The 22,501-nt window shown below is 44.0% G+C and overlaps 1 protein-coding gene across 1 annotated transcript in view; it reads right to left on the bottom strand.

Moving 5' to 3' along the window:
- The window catches only part of NDFIP2 (Nedd4 family interacting protein 2), a 105,338-nt gene that overhangs the window by 12,748 nt on the left and 70,089 nt on the right, over positions 1 to 22,501 (bottom strand). Inside the window, exons 5-6 of the mRNA XM_066580755.1 lie at positions 20,260 to 20,384; positions 12,955 to 13,021 (exon numbers count right to left, since the gene is read on the bottom strand). Coding sequence (XP_066436852.1) covers positions 12,955 to 13,021; positions 20,260 to 20,384 — 192 coding nt within the window. The remainder of the gene's footprint in view (positions 1 to 12,954; positions 13,022 to 20,259; positions 20,385 to 22,501) is intronic.

The following is a 22,501-nucleotide window of genomic DNA, read 5'->3' on the forward strand; positions in this document are numbered from 1 at the left end:
GCTGGCTAAAGCAGGTGTGTGCGCCAGAGAGGCTCCAACAGCGAAGTGGTTAGCACGTCTTCTGACATTGGAGCTGTACAAGCTCCAATCAGAATGTAGGAAGACATCAGGCAGTTAATTGGAAAGGGTTAAAATTCTCTCTCAATGCTTTCCTCTGTAAAAAACTAGCGCCATTTTAACCGATCACATCTCAACAACCAACCGTGCCATAGCTCCACTTCATATACACCACCAACTACTGGTTTAGATTTCAATTTCTAACCCCCATATATTCTCAGGTTATCTTCCCCTATGCTAATTTACTCCTCGTGGTGCCTAGAATCATGGGGTTATGATTTTACTGGATGCACAACCAAAATTACAAAACGAGAGAGCGGAGAGAGAGGAGACCTACTTTATTCCCAAGGCTCCCTCCAGGCTGTATATCAGGCACGCAGAACACCATACCTAGCATATGGAACATCTGTACTATGCATTATTTAACAGACAACATTTTGAGGTCACGATGATTTGGAGAAAAACTGATCTTGCCTTAACGGGAACGACTTGTTTAATAAAACAGGTCTGTAATGATGTGCAGCAGGAAATGCGACTTAGGATTTTTTTTTTCTTTTGAGTAGAAACAACCGTCTTCTTCATAAACTATATTTTTCTAAAGCCAAGGAAGCGTGCAACGACTCTAATGATAATCTGGTCACTAGAAGACACTGGAGTGTGTTAATTAGATTTAATTAGCAGAGTGAACGCAAAATGCTCCATCAACACATTCTATTTAGGTAATACATTTGCTTCAAAACTATTTTTTTCGTCATTTAAATTTACTGTTTACAGAATACACATTGTGTGCAACTGTGGCATATTAAACAGAATAGAAGAAATATCACAAAAAGGGATTATCCTATGAATCATTTTTAGAACCAAAAGTCCTGAAAGGGCTGTTAATTGCCATTTTAAAATCCCTTGCAGTAGTTACAGCATAAAACAAAGAAAATAAAAACAAATGTGTACCCTCTTGGACAAAATCAGTCTCCTCTACCCTCTGGCAGCAGGCAATATAGTCCCTTCTTGCATCCCTGCAGAAGGTCTTTTCAGCTATACTGCAGAGGCTCTGCTTCTTCCTTGACAAGCATAGCAGCCATTTCTAATTGGCTACCATGCAATGAACAGAGGATCATTATGCAGAAACCTGTAAGGGGTGTGACTGAGCATGTGTGTCCACCGGCACTCAGCTCAGGAGGTGCACATGCACACCGCTATACACTGTTAGGGAAATTCAATGTTCCGTCAATATGCTGTAAGGCTCCAAAGCAGAGGTGGTTATGGCGGCCGCTGTGAGAAAGCAGTGACACAGACTGGTCCATGTGCAAAGCAATCTACCTTTATTACATATGTCACAACTTATATAGTAACATGACGCAGGGCGGGCTTTATGCCTGATACACTTGTTTTCACATAAACATACATTGTTGCTTAGAGATGTTATCTTAGATTGTACAACTTTTCACATTCCAATATTACATTGACAGTTTGAATACAGAATAAGCCAGAGTTACTAATGCTGTAAATAGTTAGCTAATACGGTAGTAGCTCATGCTGGTTGATAACTCTGGTGCATTTTTAGACTGTCTAATCAAAGTTTATATTATTCATTAGCCAAGTTTATATCACCTATTTATTGCCCAAATTCTAGTGCACATAGTCACAATTAGGCCACACCCTCTCCTATGAAGTCACACCCCTTTTTTGGTGAAGAATCGGCAGTTTCTGGGATAATTTGTGTCCGAAAGCTGCTGCATTTTCAATAGTAAATCTGTGTTTGTAGTTTAGAGCTATATTTAAATGACCTTAATATTCTTTGCAGGATAACCACTTTAATATGGGAGTGTCCAGCTCACGAGACCTGTGGCAAATAACTGCTTTTGCAAGGGAAATTTGAAGCCAACGGCTGGACAGATCATGTCCACCAAAGTAACGGGAACAGCTTGTTAGTGGCCCTCCGCTCTATAGCATTATAAGGGGCCATGCATAGGGTAATCCACTATATGACACAAGGCAGTCTCCTGGTCAGTAAGCCAAAACCATTTCTGAGACTTTAAAAACACAGATATAGAAAAATCTTTCCATTATGCCTTTTTTTCTAGGTAGGCTTCACCCCTCGTTTTGCATTACAAATTATGATGTATAATATGCCCATGTGAATGTGCATATTCTTGTATCTTGCCTCCACCAGAGCAATGAGTGGAGACCTAGTGAATGACAGTATCCACCCTCTTTACGCCCCCAAAAGATCCTCATTGGCTAGGGTGGCTGTGTGTGCTTTGCAGGAGCCGGCTTTAGGAGCTGCCCAAGGACGATTATGAGGGGCTGCAGCGGGGCCAAGAGAGGCTGATGGTGGTGGTGGGGTGACAGGAACTGGCAGGTTACTGAGGTGCGCGGTCGAGAAGGGAGAGTGTCGCTGCAAAAGGACCAGAGATCGACGTTCCACTGTGATTGTTCCCCTCTACCGCCCTCCCCGCTTGCCACACACTGTGCTCCAAGGCGGCTGACTGGCATCAGTGTCCACCTCGGCCAGTAAGACAATCCCTGGCACCCTCACATCTTCGGGAGTCTTCCCGGCAGCATCCATTGTAAGCTAGTGGCAACGCGGTCACTGTTAGTACAGGCGCTGATGCAGCCTCCCGGCAACCAGTGATACTGTGGGATCGCCGGCACCTAGCACAGCTATGCAGCCTTCTCATTGGGGCGACGATCCACAGCGCTGTTGGTGGTCCTGCAGCAGGGGCAACATCTGGACTACAGTGCGGTAGCCAATCACAAAATAGGGGAGTGAACTGGGAGCTCTCGGCCAAACCCTTGTCTCCACCCATAGCTCAGGTGGAGACAAGATATAACAATACAGTGAATGTAACCGTAAGCAGATATAAGCATAACTGATACACGGCTGAATATACGTTTTATCTGGGCATGCTAGGTTACAACAAGACCGGCCACTATTAAAGGTCCCATAACAGTTGTCACCCAACTTTACCTGATTCCCGAAAGATAAATTTGCCCAAGCACAGCTGAATAACTAGATAAAAGTGACATTGAGGACAGCAGTTGTAAGGGCAGCCAGAATGTTTGCCAAGAGAGATCTATAAAAATGATGAGAAGGCAAGGAAATAGCATTTTCAAAAATTTATCTGGATGAATAAAGGATTTCGATTTCCTGGTGTTTTTATTATTTTAAGAACAAGAACTCTTCAGGTCAGTAGAAAAATAATGTATGGCCATTATGGTAAACAGGCATTACCATAACAAGAAGAGTGCTGGCGGCCATACTTTATTGAGATGCAGATTGCACATATTCATAATGGAGAAAGAATGAAGACGACCCTTAGCTTGTATTGTAATGGCCGTGGATGAGATTAGAAACAGGTGCCGGTCAGACAGCAGATTACAGAGGTTAATACAATATTTCCCTAGTCATCACGCCGTGGTGGTGAGAAGTTTGTGAAACCTAATCTTGTTAAATGCGGAGGATTGAAAACCATTATTACCCCAGCAAATATTCCAGAATATATTTTGGGAATGAAGCTGATCCGGCGGATGTGCTGTGATCTAGAAGCATGAAGGCTCTTTGTATGCCTGGCTGAGCATGGCATAATGTACTATGCATCTGAAAGAGCAGACCTCCTTGGGGATCCATACTGCTCCTGCATTCCCATGAATGCCGGTTTAGGCTACAGAGCTGTAAAAGGTCTAAACCTAAAATATGGGCATGCTGCAAGCAATATGTCATACAGAACAGTAACAATCTAGAAATCTCCTCATTTTAACTTGATATTGCCTAACAAATGTGTTTGGCCTGCAGCGCTTTGTATAATGCATAAGCTACTTTCCCTAACAAAGCAAATATGTTCTATGCTACACGGTTTCTTTAGTAGCAGCAACTAAATAGACCCCAAACTATTAATACTTGGATTAATAAGTCAGATCTATATGGCTGCAACACTTGAACTTAGTCAAAACACATGATGCCAGTAATAATCTCCCAAGCAATGCCGAATACTCTAAGTGAAATGTGTATAATAGCCAATTGGATCACACCTGTCACACAGAAGTATCGCCCCTGACTACAACAATTTGGAGCCCTTGGTTCCTAAATTTAAAATGTAGTCGCCAAATTATATGGTTAGTTGCCAAATGTAACCCCTTAGTGATGAAGCCTGTTTGCACCTTAATGACCAACCAAATTTTCAGTTGTTTTCATCGCTGCATTCCAAGAGCCATAGCTTGTTTTTTTGGTGGGGCAAGTTGTATTTTTTAATGGCATCATTTTTTAGTACAGTAATTCTGCAGATCAGTACAATTATGTCAAATTTATACAGGTCTTTTTTGTCTTGCAACTTTTTCAACACTTTTTAAAAAAGAATTTCATTTTTTGTTCAATGACTGCTTTTAAAGACCCCTGACATTTTTCTTTTTTTGTCAACGTTGCTGTGAAAGAGTTACTTTTTAGCGGGATGAGTAGTACCATTTGTTGATCCATGCAATGTTCTCATAACTTTCTATTCTATTTTTTTGTAAGGCAAAACAGTACAAATAACATAGTGAAAATAGTTAATTTTGACTGTTTTTTCATGATGTGCACTGCATGGGTTAAATAATACTAACTTTTTTCTCTGGGTTACATTGAACGCAGCGATACATCATATGTGATTTTTTTTATATAGTAAAGGGGTAAAAGGTGGGGTTTTGACGTTTTAATTTTTAGGGTGCCTACCCACTAGCGCTTTTTTCTCTAGTGATGCGAGATCGGGTGCCTCGCCTCATATTAGTCATTGTTTCCAATGGGGCCGTCGGCAAAAGCGCCAGCCCCATTGAAAACATGGTGAGTACATCGTGGACTTCTGCCACAGCTGTGACAGCTATGGCAGAGGATTCCTTCATCCCCGCGGTGACAGCAGGCATGAAGGAATCCACTGCTACAGCTGTGGCAGAGGTCCGTGATGCTGTCCCATTTCTTCCAATGGGGCCAGCACTGCTGCGGCCCTATTGAAAGCAGTGGGTTTGCAGCAATGATTTTCGGGAAAGGACTTGAACTATAAGCCCTTCCCTGTAAATCATAGCTAGCTGTAAAAAAGGGGAATCTCTCTCTCTCTCATTAATATATATAGATTACATACATACATACATACATACATACATACATACATACATACACACACAATATATATATATACACATACACATACACACACATATATATATACATACATATACATATACATACATACACATACACACACACACGCCTAGAAGAGCCGTCCGACTCTTCACTCTGGCCTAGGAAGTTGTCTTCTGGAGGCCGGGGATTGAAAAATCCCCGCTTCCAGAAAGCACTGGTGTCATTGGCTGTGCGCTCAGCCAATCACAGGCAGCGCTCAGGCATTGATTGACAGCTGAGCGCTGCCTGTGATTGGTCACAGCGCTCAGCCAATCACAGGCAGCCCTCAGGAAAGGCTTATATGTCAAGCCCTTCCGCGAAAATCATTGCTGCAAACCCACTGCTTTCAATGGGGCCGCAGCAGTGCCGCAGCATCACGGACTCCTGGCACAGCTGTGACAGAGGATTCCCGTGGGAATAAAGGAATCCTCTGCCATCCATAGCTGACACAGCTGTGGCAGAAGTCTACGATGCCCTCCCTATGTTTTCAATGGGGCTAGCGCTGCTACCGCCGGCTCCATTGAAAACATTGAGCGATATCGCAGATTTTTTCTGTGCGCTGCGAGACTTAAGAAAAAAAAAACGCAAATAAGTATGAAACCATTGAAAATTAATTGGATTCATAATCATCGCTCTCGCATTGCAAGAAAAAATATTGCTAGTGGATAGGCACTCATTTTTTTATTTTTTTTTTATAGTTCAAACTTTTTATTTTTGTCCCACTAGGGGGGCTTAAATATCAACATCTTTTATCAATATTCTAATACACTACTATATATCAGTATGGTAGTGCATTAATAAGCCTATGAAGCTCAGCCAGGGGTTGAGCCTCATAGGCCACTGTAACTGGCAGACTGAGCATCCATGGTGGGCTTCTAATGCAGCCGCTGTCAAAAGATGTATGGGCAGTCATTAGGGGTTAAATATATAATGTAATAGTAATGAAAAACAACTTACTGTGCTACATATTACATATACACATGCGCTGCCCCCCCCCCCCCCAATATAATCTCCATCTCATCACAGTAATCACCTACACCTCCAGAGTGAGATGCCCCCAGTATAATTTAAACACTATATATCCAGCACATGCCCTTCTTGGAGTATAACTGTAAGCGGGGCCTCATCTCATGGCACAATCACATTCAGCTATATTTCCTGTGGCATAACTGCACTGAGAGCCACCTCTTGCAGTGTAATCACATCTAGAGTTTCCACTCCCTCCCCTTGCAGTAATCACATTTACAGCGCCACCCTCAGTCTAATCACACTCAGCTTCTCTTCCTCCAAAGTATAATCACATTCAAAGCTTCTCTTCCCCTTCCAGTGTACTCACATTCAGAGCACCTTCCTCCCCCAAGCCTAACCCCTGCCTGCAGTAATCATGCTGACCTCCGCCAGTGGAGTCATATTCACAGTAGCCAGGCCCCCCTCCTCCACTGCAGTAATCTCACACAGGAGTAGCTGGTGGTCTGACTCCTATTACATACTTGCCTACTGATATCAAGCCTCCCTTGCCCCTGGCAGGCAATAGGTGTCAAGAAGGCGGATCTTACAGAGAAAAGTTTTATTTTATTACAGCCTAGCAATGTGGCTAGTGGCAAATTGCAACACTCTTGTCACCTGTTGCAAAATATCAATGGCGAACTTTTTGGTCGCCATCTGGAGCCCTGAGAGCAGTACAAGTTCAGGCAAATACGGTACATAAGACATTAAGTAGATAAAACACTTAATTGTAGAATTCCATTGTGCCAGGGACAGCCACCAATGCAGAGGAGTCCCTACACGGAGTAAGCAATCACGAGGCTGTGACACTAGGAGGTGCGCTACCTCTAACTATGCTGATCAGAGGCCCCTACCAACCAAACATTTAGGGCCATCAATGCTTGAGTCCCATGGAACCCCTTTGAGTCTCATGGTCTAGTAAGATATCAGGATTAACTGCAATCACATCAATGTTTTTGTGTTTTCCGTGGATATTATCGTCAAAGGGTCCAGGACACGGAGATACGAGGAGTTTGATGGGTTGCCGACACCAGAAGCTACAGTAGATCACCCACCTACCCCACTGTTCCCGCCATGTTGTAGGGCAGTACAGTACCCATTATTAGGGTTGAGTAGAGTTTGCACACCCTATTAATAACAGATCTGGAGCATATTGAATACAACTGCCTAATAAAGCAAACATTCACATACAATACGAGATAATTGTCTTAATTAGAACCGTTTATTAGCAACATAAAATACCGTTTTTCTTACTTTAATTACAATCTTTATAGGCAGGTAGGTGAGAGGCATGCCATCATTTCTACTATAGTTTACACACGGACAAAGAAAGAAAAGTGGCATAATACGCGTAAAAACTTTTCATTTTTCATTTTAATGGCATCTCAGAATTCACTGCGCGCCGTGCATTCACTGGCGAAAGCGGGTTTTATAACTTGCTTAAAACATATAAAAGTTCTCATAAATATGTTTTATCGTTGCTGAACTATGGCTGCTGTGGAGATTTTCGCTTTTTTCTGCTATAAATATCAGATATGCTGTATACATCCATCTTTATGATTGAGGAGAGAACATTACACTCTCCACACTGACAGAACTAACAACGTCAAGCCAGAGCGCAGCTGTGCACAGCACGGACCGCGCTTCACACGTGCTACATGTTGCTCCTGCCTGATAGAAACATTCGTCCCTTAACTACAATTTGGCAGCTCAGATGTACCAGGCGGGTCTCTACATGGCTTTCATTTAGGCTTCTACACAAACTGCATACCAGAAAAAAATTGCATATTATAGACAAGTCATAGAACGCACCCAAACCACTCAAACAATGGAGACTATTCACTTTTCCCACCGAAAAGAACACCTCCATGGATGGAGACTTAAAGGATTGCCCAGGCTGCTCATTGTATAATTAAAGGTCTAAAGTTATTCCCTGTCCATAGGCATAACCTAACAGCGGCGAGAAGATGTGGGTAAAGGACTCGTGTTCTCAGGATTGTTGGAGGTCTCAGTGGTGATTGGAGATAACTTTAGACTTTGGCATAACCCCTTTAAGTTCTGCAACTTTCTAATAGCTTTGCGTCAGTGACTGAGATGTTCTTCTTGGGTTCAGTTCACATGGTGGAATTAGCTTGAGAGCTGATGCAGAATCAGATATAACTCCAGGCCTGCATCCGCTCATTTGAATGGGAATCCATGCTGTAGTCTATAAGCTGCAGATTTCCACAAAGAAAAGGGACATGTGAATATGTGCCGTGGACAGAGGCATAACTTGAAGCTTCTAGGCCCCAATGCGAAATCTGTAACAGGGCCCCCAACTATAATGCTTTATTCATAGTACTCGGCTCCCTATATGGAGAAGAGAGGCCTTATGGGCCCCCTAAACTCCTGGGCCCAGATGCAACCGCATTCCCTATAGGTACACCCCTAGCCGTGGAGTACGCGTTGAGTTATCTGCATAAGGATAGCCACCATTGACTGAAGCTAATCTGCATGTGGATTGGAAGTCTACACTGAATGCATCTACATTGTATGTTCCTAAGTGAACATTGCCTACAAAGGAGTATTCGCATCTTGGCCAAGAACGCAACGCTGTATGCAGCAGCTGGGAGTACAGAAACAGCCATGTGGGCAGTTTCCATAAAACCCATAGAAATGAACAGAAGCGATAGAAACCACATGAGATCCGCTGTTTCTGTAACTCCAGTGTTGTGGAAAAATTGTAGTTTGCTTTGCTACGTCATTTCTGTAACTCCCATTCCCTTCTATGAGAGTTATGGAAACTGCATAGAACAGCCAATACTGTACTCCTGAGAATCAGGGCCATGCTGGTGATGGGGTCAACGGACCCCCATCTATCAAACTTTTATGGCATATCCTATGACTGTGCTAGAAAAGTCAGAAATGGCAATACCCCTTTACAATGTATTGTGTCTCCAGAACAATCCCAGTTCTTATGCCTTGTTAGCACATATAGACTTCATATAGGCAGATCCCCTCTACGAGGCAGAGCAGTTGCGAGCACCGCCTTCCGCTCTGTCACATTCAATGCATCCACATAAGGACAGCGAATCCCTTGTATGGGCGCTATGTAGAAGTACATGCATGCAGGGAGCTCTAGCTAACAATCTGGGGCGATCAGGCGTTAGGACTTCCACGGAGAGGAAAATAAAATAGCAGCTGAACATATGCAAAAGGACAAAGGACACGGATGCGGCATATATTTAGTTATTAAAGCCTATGGTCATGTCAGCGTTTGCGCATGGTGTGAATACACACGTACTGTAGTCCAAGCTGTTTAGCCGACAGCAGATTGCCTAACAGTTGTCACCTAGCTACAAGATGAATTAAAAAGTAGAAAACTGAAGTTGTATTAATCTTTTTTTTATAAGTATATACTCCGTATAAGGAAATAACCAGATGGCCATTTTAGTTATATTAGCCCACCTCCCTGTGAAGAGTCATTGATTCCCCCCCCCCCCCAGGACATAACCTTCTACTAGACACCATGCATTGATTGCCCTTGCTCATCATCCACTCTGGCCCCCTTCTAGTGCTCTCATAGAAAATTTAAATATTCAATGCAATAAGCTTCGATGTGAACGAGTTGCCATGGAAACCAGTGATATCCTTATGTTATCTGCTTTTATGAACATGCGTATATAGACCGTGCTTAGATCACTGGTGCAGAGGCAATAATCTCCACCCCGCACCCATATACTAACTAAATAATTGGTCTCTTATGTGAGGATAAGTCATGTTGACCCAACGCTACAAAATCCATCCATCACCATTATGTAGGTCTTTATGTGAACTATCTGATCTGTAGGCAGTATGGTGTAGAGGAGGAAGAGCGAGATATATAGAGTTGTGTGCGAGACGTCGCGATACGTCTTTATATCCCTTCTCAATCTGCTCTTAGAACCAGCCAAGGAAAGTCAATATACGGCTAGGCTCACATTGTGCGTTTGTGATCCATTTACCATATGGCAGGACGGTTTTTAGTGCTTGCATCACACAGACCAATAGGCTCCCGTTCACTGAATGGAAGCCCTTTTAGCCCTTTTAGCCTTCATTCGGACGGTATCCATTGGGAACGCAGTTTCTTTATTTTTCAATTCTGGATGGAATAATACAACAGACAGTAGTTCCATCCAGAAAAATCAAGTGCGAAAGAAAAAAAAGCTGTTATTCAGATACGATAATAGCCTACAAGGGATGGATGTGGACAACAGGAGGCACTATTTTGTCCAGAGAATGAAGGCTGGCATAACAGAAGCCCAACGAACCCCATCCTAGTCTAAGGGGTCCTGCTGATGCCACTAGTTTCCGTCGCGTGAAAAATCTGTCCCCGGCTGCCATTCCCTATAACAGAACAGCCCCGGTGAATGTGCAGTATATGATGGCATTTGGTAAACTTATGTGCCCGGAAAAGCTCCCATTAATGCAGTGTGAGAAGAGCTCATGGTAAACTGGTGGAAAGTAATAAGTCCTTCATAGTTTCTAGAAGACTGCAGAATGCGGATAGAAACCATTGCCGTGAGTGCCCAAGCAGGCAAGCCGCAAATCCTGGCTAGGACTACAGGAAGCCCTGTGATTGAGAGGAGTAACAGCACTTTTGAAGCATCGGTATACTTTGGGTTACTTTTAATCATTTACATTTGACTATACCCTATACAACACTACAAGGCACAGGTTTTTGGCTATTCCTCTTTTTTCTATAGAAGTGTCTACAAAGCCTTTTGACCACAAGTCCTCACTGCCTGCATCACTATCCCAGTGAGTTTAAAGTAGGGTTGTCAAGTTCATTCTCACCGAGGGCCACATCCACATTGTGGTTGCCTTTAATGGGCCCTGTTTATTCACAAGGGCATATCTACACTCCGTATAAGCGTGGATTTTTTTATGCACGTTACATGGATAGCTTAAACTCCATTGATTTGCATTGGGGTGTTCATACATGTGTTTTCACACGCGTGAGAAAATTTGCAGCATGTCCTATTTTGTTCTGTATTATGGACTGAGATTGCCCATTAAACTCAATGGGACTGCATAAATACGCAGTGAATACACGATACGTGCATATTCTCTGCGCATGTATACATGAAGGCAGGAGAAATCTATGGTACCTTCTTACCTTTTATCATGCACACGTGAAAAATGCAGTGAATGTGTGTACAAGTAAAAAAACAGAAGAAGGTCCAAATACGCAGTTTCAATCCATGAAAACGTTGCATATTTTATTGACCGACACTGCATATGCCCATGTGAGTGAGCCTTAATGTAACTACTCCTTAACATGGCTATGGAGCTATATGCACTATGATGGCATTTCTCCGCTTCTACCTCTTCAGCACTCGGCCTACGTTGACGGGTGGCTAGGATGCCTGGTTAGGACTGTCAGAGCTGTCACGCAGTTATAATAGAGGAGATCACAGCTCTCCCTCTTGACTGTATATTTATGGTCTATAACTGTCTGTAGGTGAATATAGAATTTAAATGGTCCACTAAGCGCTGAGTTTATGCACCATGGGAATGATGTGAAAGTAAAAAATATTACTATCAAGATGGTCCCTGATAAGCATCAGACAGGAAGCTGCATTGCATGAAAGTGGCTAGTATATACAGGGTAAACCTCCAGAGTATGAAAGGCAATCAGGTAAGTCTTTCATGTATAAGTGTTCAAAGATAGCAGTCAATCATTACATGAGGTGGCCCATGGGACTCTACGCCCAAAAGATAATAGGATCACCGAAGAGCGATTGGCAATCATGCATGTAAACTGCACTCTGACTAATATTTGCACATGGTAAATGGAACAAAAAAGGAAAACCCAAACCTCATTCAATAAGGAGCTTCTACATAGGATACAGAAGCAGTGCAAACCTGAAAAACATTTAAGGTCACCGAGAGTCGTGAATGACTAAACTGCTAGCAACAACATATAAGATACATTATGATTAACCCACATGTATCGTTCAGCTGTGTCACATTCCAGAAGATGTTACATGCATGTGTATAAGGAATCCACAATATCCCACAGACAGAGCCCTCCTGTCGCAGTAATATACAGCTTAGGGTGGACACTCACTGGCGATATTTTCTTTCTTGCGCTGCGAGAGCACGTGAAAACTCTGAAATACAACCGGCATATCGCCAGTGTTTTCAATGGAGCCAGCGGCAGCAGCGCTAGCCCCATTGAAAACATAGGGAGAATAGCACGGACTTCTGCCACAGCTGTAACAGAAGTCCGCGGCATTCTCCATTTCTTTTCAATGGGGCTAGCGCTGCTGCCGCTGGCTCCATTGAAAAGACTGGCGATATCCCGGCGTGATGCAGTTTTTTTTCCTCGCACTGCGCTGCGAGACTTTTCCTTTACTCTCGCAGCGCAGTGGAGAAAAAAACGCCAGTGGGTGTGAGCCCTGAGTCTCTTCACATCTGCAGCGGAGGCTGTTTGGAGCCTCCAACACAAATCCCAGATGAAACACTACAGCATGCTGCTCTATCTAGAAGACATTGGAAGCCCGATTTACCCCATTACAGTCAACGGGGTCCGTTGGGCACTACTGCCGTCCGTCTTGTGCCGGATTTGGCACTGCAGCTATTTTTGTTTTTCGGCTCCTATGACAGGTCTGAACAATGCGAATAAAAAACTGCTGTTGTGAACCCAGCCTTAGTCACAGCACCGATAATGGTCATCCTTATCTAAATAGAAGCCCAATTCAAAATGGAGAACTTACCAAGTACAAGGAATATCCACCACAGCCAATACTGTCCATTGAAATAGCCAGTGAAGTAGTCAGAGAACTGAAAAGAGAACAGAGAGTTATGGTCTGTGTTAGAAGTTATTAAAAGTCAGTAATTTCATAGTACAGAAATGATGAAAGTGGTCGATCCACAAGACAGAGGCGGATAATGGATACAACGTATAATGGAGGGAAGCTCGGCTTCGATATGGCTACAGCTGTACAATAATGATGCGGAAGTCACAGGAGCCGAATACAGAGGTCTCTGTGATTATGCCATTAGCTAATACCGTAACCGTATTTAGTGACGGCGCTTGCAGGGCAGATGAGGGACTTTATTCCTTTTTACTTTTAGCGGCTATGTGGACACTTGATACGCATCACTGGTAAACTGCTATGACAGCTACTTGAAGCAGCAGTCTGACATCTTGCTGCAGGTCATCCCAGGTTATTAATCAATGCATCCTAGGTGTAAGCACCAGCAGATTGGGGAACTTCACTCCCCCAGATCTCCATGTAGCCGCTAGACACAAGACTCCAGACATGCCTGGATCCACTTCTACATGCACCTTGTCAGTTTACATTGACGTGTACTTCACCTCCTGGGAACTTTGTCAGTTTAGACGTGATCCTCAAAGCTGTACCATGTTAATCTTATCAAAATGGCATGTTCACTGCGCCCCTCAAAGGAGCAACTTTTGACCTTCTTAAACCCCCAATGCCAACTGCTGTCAAAAGATAGCAACCTCACAATCCTCAGTCTCATTAAAGTCTTTTCATGTTCAAAACTAGATGCTCCTGTAGTAGGATCCCAGCAGAGCGCAGAACACGACTAAATGAAGCTTGAAGTAGCGCCTCAGCCCTGTTACTGGCCACGCTAGATAGTTTTGTCCTCCGTCTGATAAGGGAATATGAATAGGCACACTGTGATTGATTCTGCGGTGGGGCCGTATGCTTGGCTGATAAAAGCAACCATCACACGTCCTTAGTATTCATCTGTGGCACAGTTCTTACACAACTTGCCTAAATAGCTTCTCGGAAGACGCTATCAGAAACTAGTTTTTAGATGCCTCTTGTTCTCGCTCCGTACAAATTTGCCTTAAATGAAATGTACAGAGTACAGAACACAACAGATAGTATAATCTGCCTCTGTTGATCAGATGTGATAGGAGTTTTATTAATGTGCTAGCAGCTTAAATAATGGTGTATTGACAAGTTTTAGTGTCCTTGGAACCATACTGTTACGTTTCAGGTTTACATAATGGAAACTATTACGGCAGCATAGAGGTACTGCCGCTTGTGTTCTTCACTAGCCATTATTCTCTGTATATGTCCTTGTTAGGTAGGCAGACCTAATATATTAAAAGGACTTATTGATATAATTTTAGTATACCATTAGTTATTAAACAGTAGTTGTTTATGTTATATTGTATAGGTATTGCGTATACGTACACAAAATAAGCACAGTATATGTTGGAGGTATACTTAAAGGAGATGTCTCGAGGAAGCAGTGAATTTTTTTTTTTGCCCAGTCCCCCTAATTAAACATACATTACTAATTACCCCTGTAAATTACTTTCCTAGCTGGTTTCTACTTACCGTTCCAGCGTTTCAGCAACTTATAAAACTTTTTCCCAAGATGGCCGCCAGCTCTTTTCGCATCGCTTGCTGTAGCCCGACGTGCGCGCTCCCGAGACGCTACCAGCTGTGTCTCCATGGCAACCAGACGCCCCGCAGCCGCCGACCGGACCCCTGGAGTGAACACCGCCGACCTGTCACCCACCGCCAGGCACAAGGTAACCGGCGCAGCCCCCCCCCCCCCCATCACAGCCCCCCCGGCCCAGCGACAGCCCTCCCCCCCCCCCCCGGCCCAGCGCTAGTTCCCCCGGCGCAGCGGCAGCCCCCCCGGCCTAGCGACAGCCCCCCGGCCTAGCGACAGCCCCCCCCATCGCAGCGGCAGCCCCCCCGGCCTAGCGACAGCCCCCCCCATCGCAGCGGCAGCCCCCCCGGCCTAGCGCTAGTTCCCCCGACGCAGTGGCAGCCCCCCCGGCCTAGCGACAGCCCCCCCCCATCGCAGCGGCAGCCCCCCGGCCTAGCGACAGCCCCCCCCATCGCAGCGGCAGCCCCCCGGCCTAGCGACAGCCCCCCCCCATCGCAGCGGCAGCCCCCCCGGCCTAGCGCTAGTTCCCCCGGCGCAGCGACAGCCCCCCCCCCATCGCAGCGGCAGCCCGGCGCAGCGGCAGCCCCCCCCCGGCCCATCACTTACCAGGACAGCTGGACGGCGGGACAGCTGGACGGCGGGACAGCTGGACGGCGGGACAGCTGGGCGGCTTCTCCGGAGGCTCGGCAGCTCTGCACCTTCCTCTAACAGAGGAAGGTACAGAATGGCCGCTCCAGCGCGCTCCCGAGCAGTGACAGCTCGTCTGCGCATGCGCAGAAGAGCTGTAGCGGGGAGCACACTGAAGCGGCTCGTGCTGAATGAGAAGACCGGACTGCGCAAGCGCGTCTAAAAAGGCAAGCTGCCGGCGAATTTAGACGGAACCATGGAGACGAGGACGCTAGCAACGGAGCAGGTAAGTGGAATAACTTCTGTATGGCTCATATTTAATGCACGATGTATATTACAAAGTGCATTAATATGGCCATACGGAAGTGTATAACCCCACTTGGTTTCGCGAGACCACCCCTTTAAGGAAATTTTCCCAACGTACACCTCCAACTGTCACTACCGAAGAGCATGAAAGAGACCTAAATCATCAATTTTCTTGATGAGTTAGGTCTCTTTCATGCTCTTCAGTAGTGACAGTTGGAGGTGTATGTTGGGAGAATTTCCTTAAGTATACCTCCAACATATACTGTGTCTATCGCCCACAAACTCCCATGCTATAGATTATTAAGTGAACCCCACATTTACTATGAGGTGCAACTGAATGAAATAGTGCAGTTTGCTGCATTATAGCATACAGCAAAACAAAAAGCCATACTGATGTGTATTCGGCCAGCGGAGGCCAAAAGGACACACTTTTTGCCTTGCTTAGGTGACTGAGGTCCTATGGATACTTCGGACGTTTGCGCTGGGAGCTTTCCTGGCACATACAGTATGGCGAACATACACTACATGTGTTTGCACTGTAAAAGCGGTCTTACATACTTGTAATTAAAATCAGTCTACGAGTAGGAGCATTCCCATATATGTGCCTGCATCGTGCCTATGGAGCAGTAAATATATGCCAATGGAAAACTTGCCACATCTGCTAAATGAGTGACAGGGAAGGTGCCAGAAAGTTATTGGAGTCATCTGCTTTGGGCAGGACCCCTGGCAATAAGCTGATTGCAGAGGTCACACCATTAAAAAGAGTGGCTGAATGCTCATTCCCACTTACAGTAAATAAGTGGAGTTTCACTAATATCCACAGCACAATATACTCATCCCAACCCGGAATTCTTTCCTGTTGTAATGAATTTCCAGACCCGAAACCTGAAGCCTAAAACTAGTGATGACAACATGTCCTTCTCCATTAGGTAAGAGGAACTCAGACCACTAAATGCAATCTCTCCATCCTGCCTGGCTCTAATCTTGGTAGATAGTGATGGATTTGGTTACTTTAATCCACACAAATCTTCAATGCCAACAGTGCACTAGACGGAAATCCCAACATGAGACGTCATCTGAACCTGGCAGTAGTGCAGCCTCACACTCTGGGCCTGTAACATTAACTGATCATACTTCAGTACCGAAAGATATTAAAAAACAGCTTTTAATGCGCACCAATTCCCTTATTTAAATGGGTTGTCCTTAGAAGAGGTCATCAAGAGTAGACTGGCACAAGTCTGCTGCATGGGACTTCTGCTTCCTGCAGAAATAAGTTCAGTGCATAAGCACAAAGGCCTAGCTTACAGTTGATCAGCAGACAGCTCTGTTTCCACTGTAGTGGTCAGGCTTGGTATTACAGCCATTAAAGCGAATGGGAACTTTGCCCGCAATACCAAGCCTAGCCACTGCAGTATTAATAGTTGACTGGCTGAGGTCCGTCGCTCGGGACCCCGACTGATCAGCTAAGTGGGCGCACGCTGTCAGTGCCACAAATATACAGAGGTCAGAGTGGAAGTCTCTGCACGCGCTTGTAACTGCATCACAGCTCACGTTGATTTCAATGAGAGCTGTGCCTGCAGTAACAAGCGCTGGCCACTACACAGAGGTCGGTGCAGAGGCTTCCGCTCTGACCTCTATGCATTTACGGCGCTGACAGCGTGCGCCCACTCAGCTGACCGGTCAGGGTCCCAAGCGACGGACCCCAGCCGATAAACTATTGATGACCTATCCTGAGGAGAAGTCATCCCCTGGAAAACCCCGTTAAGGTAAGAGAACAATAACTTTTGAATGGCTTAGGATACAATAACTAGTTGCAGAAAGGCCCAGCTAAACCTTCCCTTGGGACAGCTGCAAACTCCAGCTGGATACTCAGATGTAGCAAAGTTGGTCTCACTGAAAAAAACCCTTTGATCTTGTGTTTCTATGATTTTACCCCACTGCTTTCCTATTCAAGAAGCAGGCCAGTGGAAAATATTTTTTCCGTTCTACTTTCTGCTTTTGCTATCACACTAATTAATTCTTCTCTACCCCTCAGCCGGATCATGTCCCTGTCTAGCCTTTTCTATAGCGGCTGTCTATAGAAGATATCTGGCTATCAGACTGATACCACAGTGGACATATCTGACAATTACTCTCCCTAAACAGACAGGATCAATTTTCGACTTGTCAGAAGACAAGTGCAGACAGTCCTCCTACAGTCTGCAACGCATGGCTTAACAGAGCCAGTAACACTCAGGGATTACAGCACCACTTCAGTTAGCTCACTGTCATTCACTGATATATTCGTTTTGTATCCTTCAAGCCCCCTGAAATCTGGAAAGGGATCCTGGAGACAACCCTAGGATCTCAGTGCACGGTAGTGGCCGAAATGGAAAATGGTCCCTGCTGAGGAGAGAGGTGGTGGCTGCTCCAATTTGCAAATAAAGAATGAATAGGACTTTTAAGAAAAATGTCATGTAGGATAACGTGATGATAGCAGATATGCTGTTTTTACAGGAACGATGATAGATGACTTTTGACACTTTGCACTCCATTGAGTTATAGTTGTGCCAGAGTTTTACATCTTTCCTTTTTGCTGGATAGAATAGTGATGTGCGGTTACTCATTCCGACTGTCAAAGAGCAAAAGAAACCTGACAAAAACAACTAAGGTAAATGTAGAAGCAGCCATATACTTCCTTGCGGCTCTAGAAACAACTTTCCTTGCATAAAACTTTTTACATATCACAAGGACATAGCAGAAGTATGGAAACGAAGAGCAGAAGTGCTTAGCTGAGTAATGTGACCCTACAATTGTGAATGGCTCTCCCTGGCTCGGCGGGATGGGCTGAAGACTGATCATAGACTTAGCTAACCCTGCCCCTTACCCGAGGAGAGCCAATCACAGCCAAAGGGGCGCATTGCTGGCGGAGTAATTCTACCCTTACAGTTCAGTAATGAGTGAGGGTCTCAGCACTCGGATCCCCGCTCCCCACTGGAATCAAAATTTCTAACAAAAGTCTTATAAGAAGGCAGCTAAGTAGTTACTCAAGATCCATCATGAACTGCCGTAGGACAACCCAGTGTTTCCCATTGGTGACTGTAATCCTAAAAAAATTGAGACTCTGTCCAAGATTTCTTTCTAAAATTAGGTTGAATGTTTTTCCTTTCTTACATCATCTCCCCATTGATTTTAAGAGTCGTTGGGCATGTTTTGGTGTGTTCAAAGCAATAGTTTTTTGCAGCAGGTGCCGCTATCACAGCATGTAAACGCGCCCCATGGAGGCAGATGGTAAACTTTGCCAAGCAGCCATAATACCATCAACAGCCTTGTGGACGTCTCTGGAGGTTTCTAGCAGGTGAATCAACTTACCATAAGCCATGTCTTCACTGCATAGCAACTGAAGGATTTTACATAGATAAGGTGTGATACCTGGTACATTCCTATGTTAAAGGGCCGCTCCAGAGAAAACATATTGTTCTATCCCTGTACCCCTCACCTGATTGCCTGTCATACACTTGAGGTTTCCTCTGCCACTTCCATGCAGTGCAGTCTCCTGTCTGATAATTGTTAGGCAGCATCTTATTGTTGCTCACACTATTCTGTGCCATCAATCTTATGATGCAGCAGCTTGGCATTAGCTAGAGGCTGTACCATCTCTTCCCACTTGGGGGACCGTTTAAATATCATTGCCTTCTATATTCTTCTAAATAAGCTACAGATCATAAGTATACAGTAAGGAGGATGAGCTGTGATCTTCTCTATTATAACTGTGACAAGAGCCTCTAATCATCATCAATAACTGTGATAGTTTCTGTGCCCCCCTCTAAGCAGTTTCTGTGGTAGAGGCCATATAATATAAATCACAGAAATATTAGGCTGAGAAACTGACTAGTTTGATAAGACATAAACCAAAGTAAATCTCAACTAGTATGAATGACATTAGATGACGCAGCTGAGGAGAAGGACTAATGTTAGAGTTTCTGATAGTAAGGAATAACTAGCCAAGGTAATACTAGAATTATATGCGCTGGGGGGACAGTTATATAATGAATGAAAAATAATTCACTGGAGTGGCCCTTTAAAATATCAAAACCTGCGGTATTTATTGCATCACTATTTTGCTTGTAGGCATCGAACACATTCATATAATTGGTGATTACTAACATGTATAAACTATACTAACACAAATGAGTCACCTAATAGAGAAAAAAAAATGATGCAACAGTGAATTGCCCGGCTTCCATGTAATCAACAGAAAAACAATTACATTTGTGTCCTGTACATCAGAAAGAAAAATACACCAGATCAATAGGTTTCAAAATGAAAAATGTAAACCATATTATAGTGTTAAATTCTGTTTGGAGAGATCATACAAGCCGCATCCCTGGGTAAACCCTCTGGCACTTTTGTGCCCAAGTACAGATGTTTCGAGAACATTAAAAAAAAAAAAAAAAGAAAAAAAGAACAAACGACTAGACTTATACTTGGACCAACAGCACCACACAGTGGCCAAACAGATGTATTGCTGCAGATTTGTACAAAAGCATTTTATTACGTTTTTTGAATCACTACAAATCTTTGCAGTACAATCACAAATTAGCTGGGTCATTTAGGGTCCTAGAAAAGATTTCCACAGTAATAACATCAAAAATTCATTACGGGGCAACAACTATTTAAAGGGATTATGGGAGATAATGCAGCCAGACACACACAATATCACTTACCCTCACAATTAAAATCCATTTGATGAGCGATAATCCAAACCCACAGATTGCACCGTAGCGCCCGGCAATTGTGTTGGTTATACAAAAGGATAGACAGAAGCCGATCCAGTTGAAAATGAATGCCACTAAAAAAGATGAATACTAGTAAGCAGATGATACATATTACAGAGTCATAGGCTTGCTTTAACAATACAGCATAATTATTTGAAAGCACATTACTCACCTACTGTGCTCTAAAGTACTAGATTTTACAACATGATGGATGATTACAGGCTCTCTGTGAGGCAAGGAATGGTAGGCGATACAGTGCAGCTCATTATACCTCTTACAGAATAAGGGTCCTCTCGATTCTAGAAAATTAGCAATTACCTAAAGTGCTATTAAACTTTTTGGAATGGAGAATCCTCGATGCTGAGAGTCCTACCTATCATCTGTTTATGCAGGGCAAGCAGTAGTATCTAGGGTTGCTTCCTGCACTGATGCTAAAGAGACACCAACATACGGAAATCGGTGCACATTTATTCCATGATATAACCAGCTCCACGGAACCAGTTCCTCAGTTAGACACGCCAGGACTCTGCTCCGAACACGGTGCAACAATCCGAAAAGGAAAAATGTCCAGCATGGATGAGGAGCAAATTGCGATTGTTCTCAGCCTAGAAACCAAGTAATCTTGTAGATATGACACCTTTTAATGGCTAACAAAAATACATGATGTTACAGCGAGCTTTCCAACCTACTTAGGGTTCTTCCTCAGACTTAATGGAATAGATAAGTAGTATTTTTACACATACATATGAAAACGACAGACATGGTGGGACTAATTTGCACTTAAATTAATACCAGAAGAGGATGAGGAGTAATTAATTAGTCCACCGATAAAGATATGAAAGATTTCTGGTCTCTAAATTAGTGTTAGGGGGTCAGCAGGCCAGCGTGTTATTCTGTTACAGATTTCTTATATACTTTACTGATGCATGAAACCATGCTGATTCTGGTCTTGAGAGAGTGTCAAAGATTGTTATAAACTTGTACTCCTAAAACTTCAAACTTTTTTAAAAGTATTTTAAAGGCAAACCAAGGCACAGTCCATATCATAAACTGCGGACACGATCTGGATGTATGGTCTTTAGATGTAGCCAAGGCCAAGGACAATACGTCCTTTTTATTTTTCGTATTTATTCCATCCATTATTTATCATGGCTGAAGCTACAGTCATGAAGGGAGGGGGGGGGGGGCGTCGGTTGAATTAATTTAGGGGTTTATAAGTAAGGGCCCCCCTTTATAAGATAAACATACCAGTTAAATTTTAAAAAGTATGGAAAGGGGGTCTCCTAACCTAAAGCAGGATCTTCAAGTAGTTATCACTTTTGTTCCATAGCTGTAAGCAGACTGACGGAGCCGATGCAATGACGCCAAAACCTTGATGTCTGCTTCTATATAATGAATGAGAGGACGCTATGACATTAACAGAATCAATGCTAACTTCGCACTCATTTCTAGAACATTTTTCTTCTGCGGGTCAATTCCACAGAACAGTCGTCATCAGATAACGTCTCCGGGATGGAGTGGCACTTCTCCCATTGTAAGGGATGTAGTAATGCATCAGATCTTTACATGGTTATATAAGAGCGCTCCGCTCTCCCGGCGTAGTCTCACATTATTGTCCCTTTCATCTGAGTATCACTTCAGGGCTTCCACAAACAATCACAGCTCTCTTATTTCTTCTATAGCACTGCAGTCTGTTTAATACATAGGCTTTCGGAAAATGGCTTAAGGAAAAGGAGATGCCTGCCCCTTCTTTACATGAGATTAGCTCTGCGGTCTCCATGTAAAGGATGCTGGATGTAAAGGCTATCTTCATGCACAGCTAGTTGGGGGAGAGAATTACAAGCTACAAAACAGGAGAACAAATAGAAGTGGTAAACAAACAGCTTACGTCTTTTTAAAGTGGTCATTTCCTTAAGGCTCCTATTATATTACATACATTGAATAGAAGAGCCCCTCGGAGAGTGAAGAGCTGCTACAAATAGAGCACCTCTCTTCGGAGAGCCAGCAACTCTCTGCATGCCGATTACTGGAGAACAGAGGATCCGCTGTCCGCTTCCCCTGTACAAAACAACAGGAGGGGGACAAGCAGCGGAAGGTCCCCCCATGAGTCAGACAACCTCTTAATAAAGGGGGTGCAGAAATCAGAAAACCCCTTCAGAGTGTGTTCAAACACTGCTGATTTGCTGCAGAT

This window comes from Eleutherodactylus coqui, chromosome 1 (assembly GCF_035609145.1).
Source record: "Eleutherodactylus coqui strain aEleCoq1 chromosome 1, aEleCoq1.hap1, whole genome shotgun sequence".
NCBI classification, from domain to species: Eukaryota; Metazoa; Chordata; class Amphibia; order Anura; family Eleutherodactylidae; genus Eleutherodactylus; species Eleutherodactylus coqui.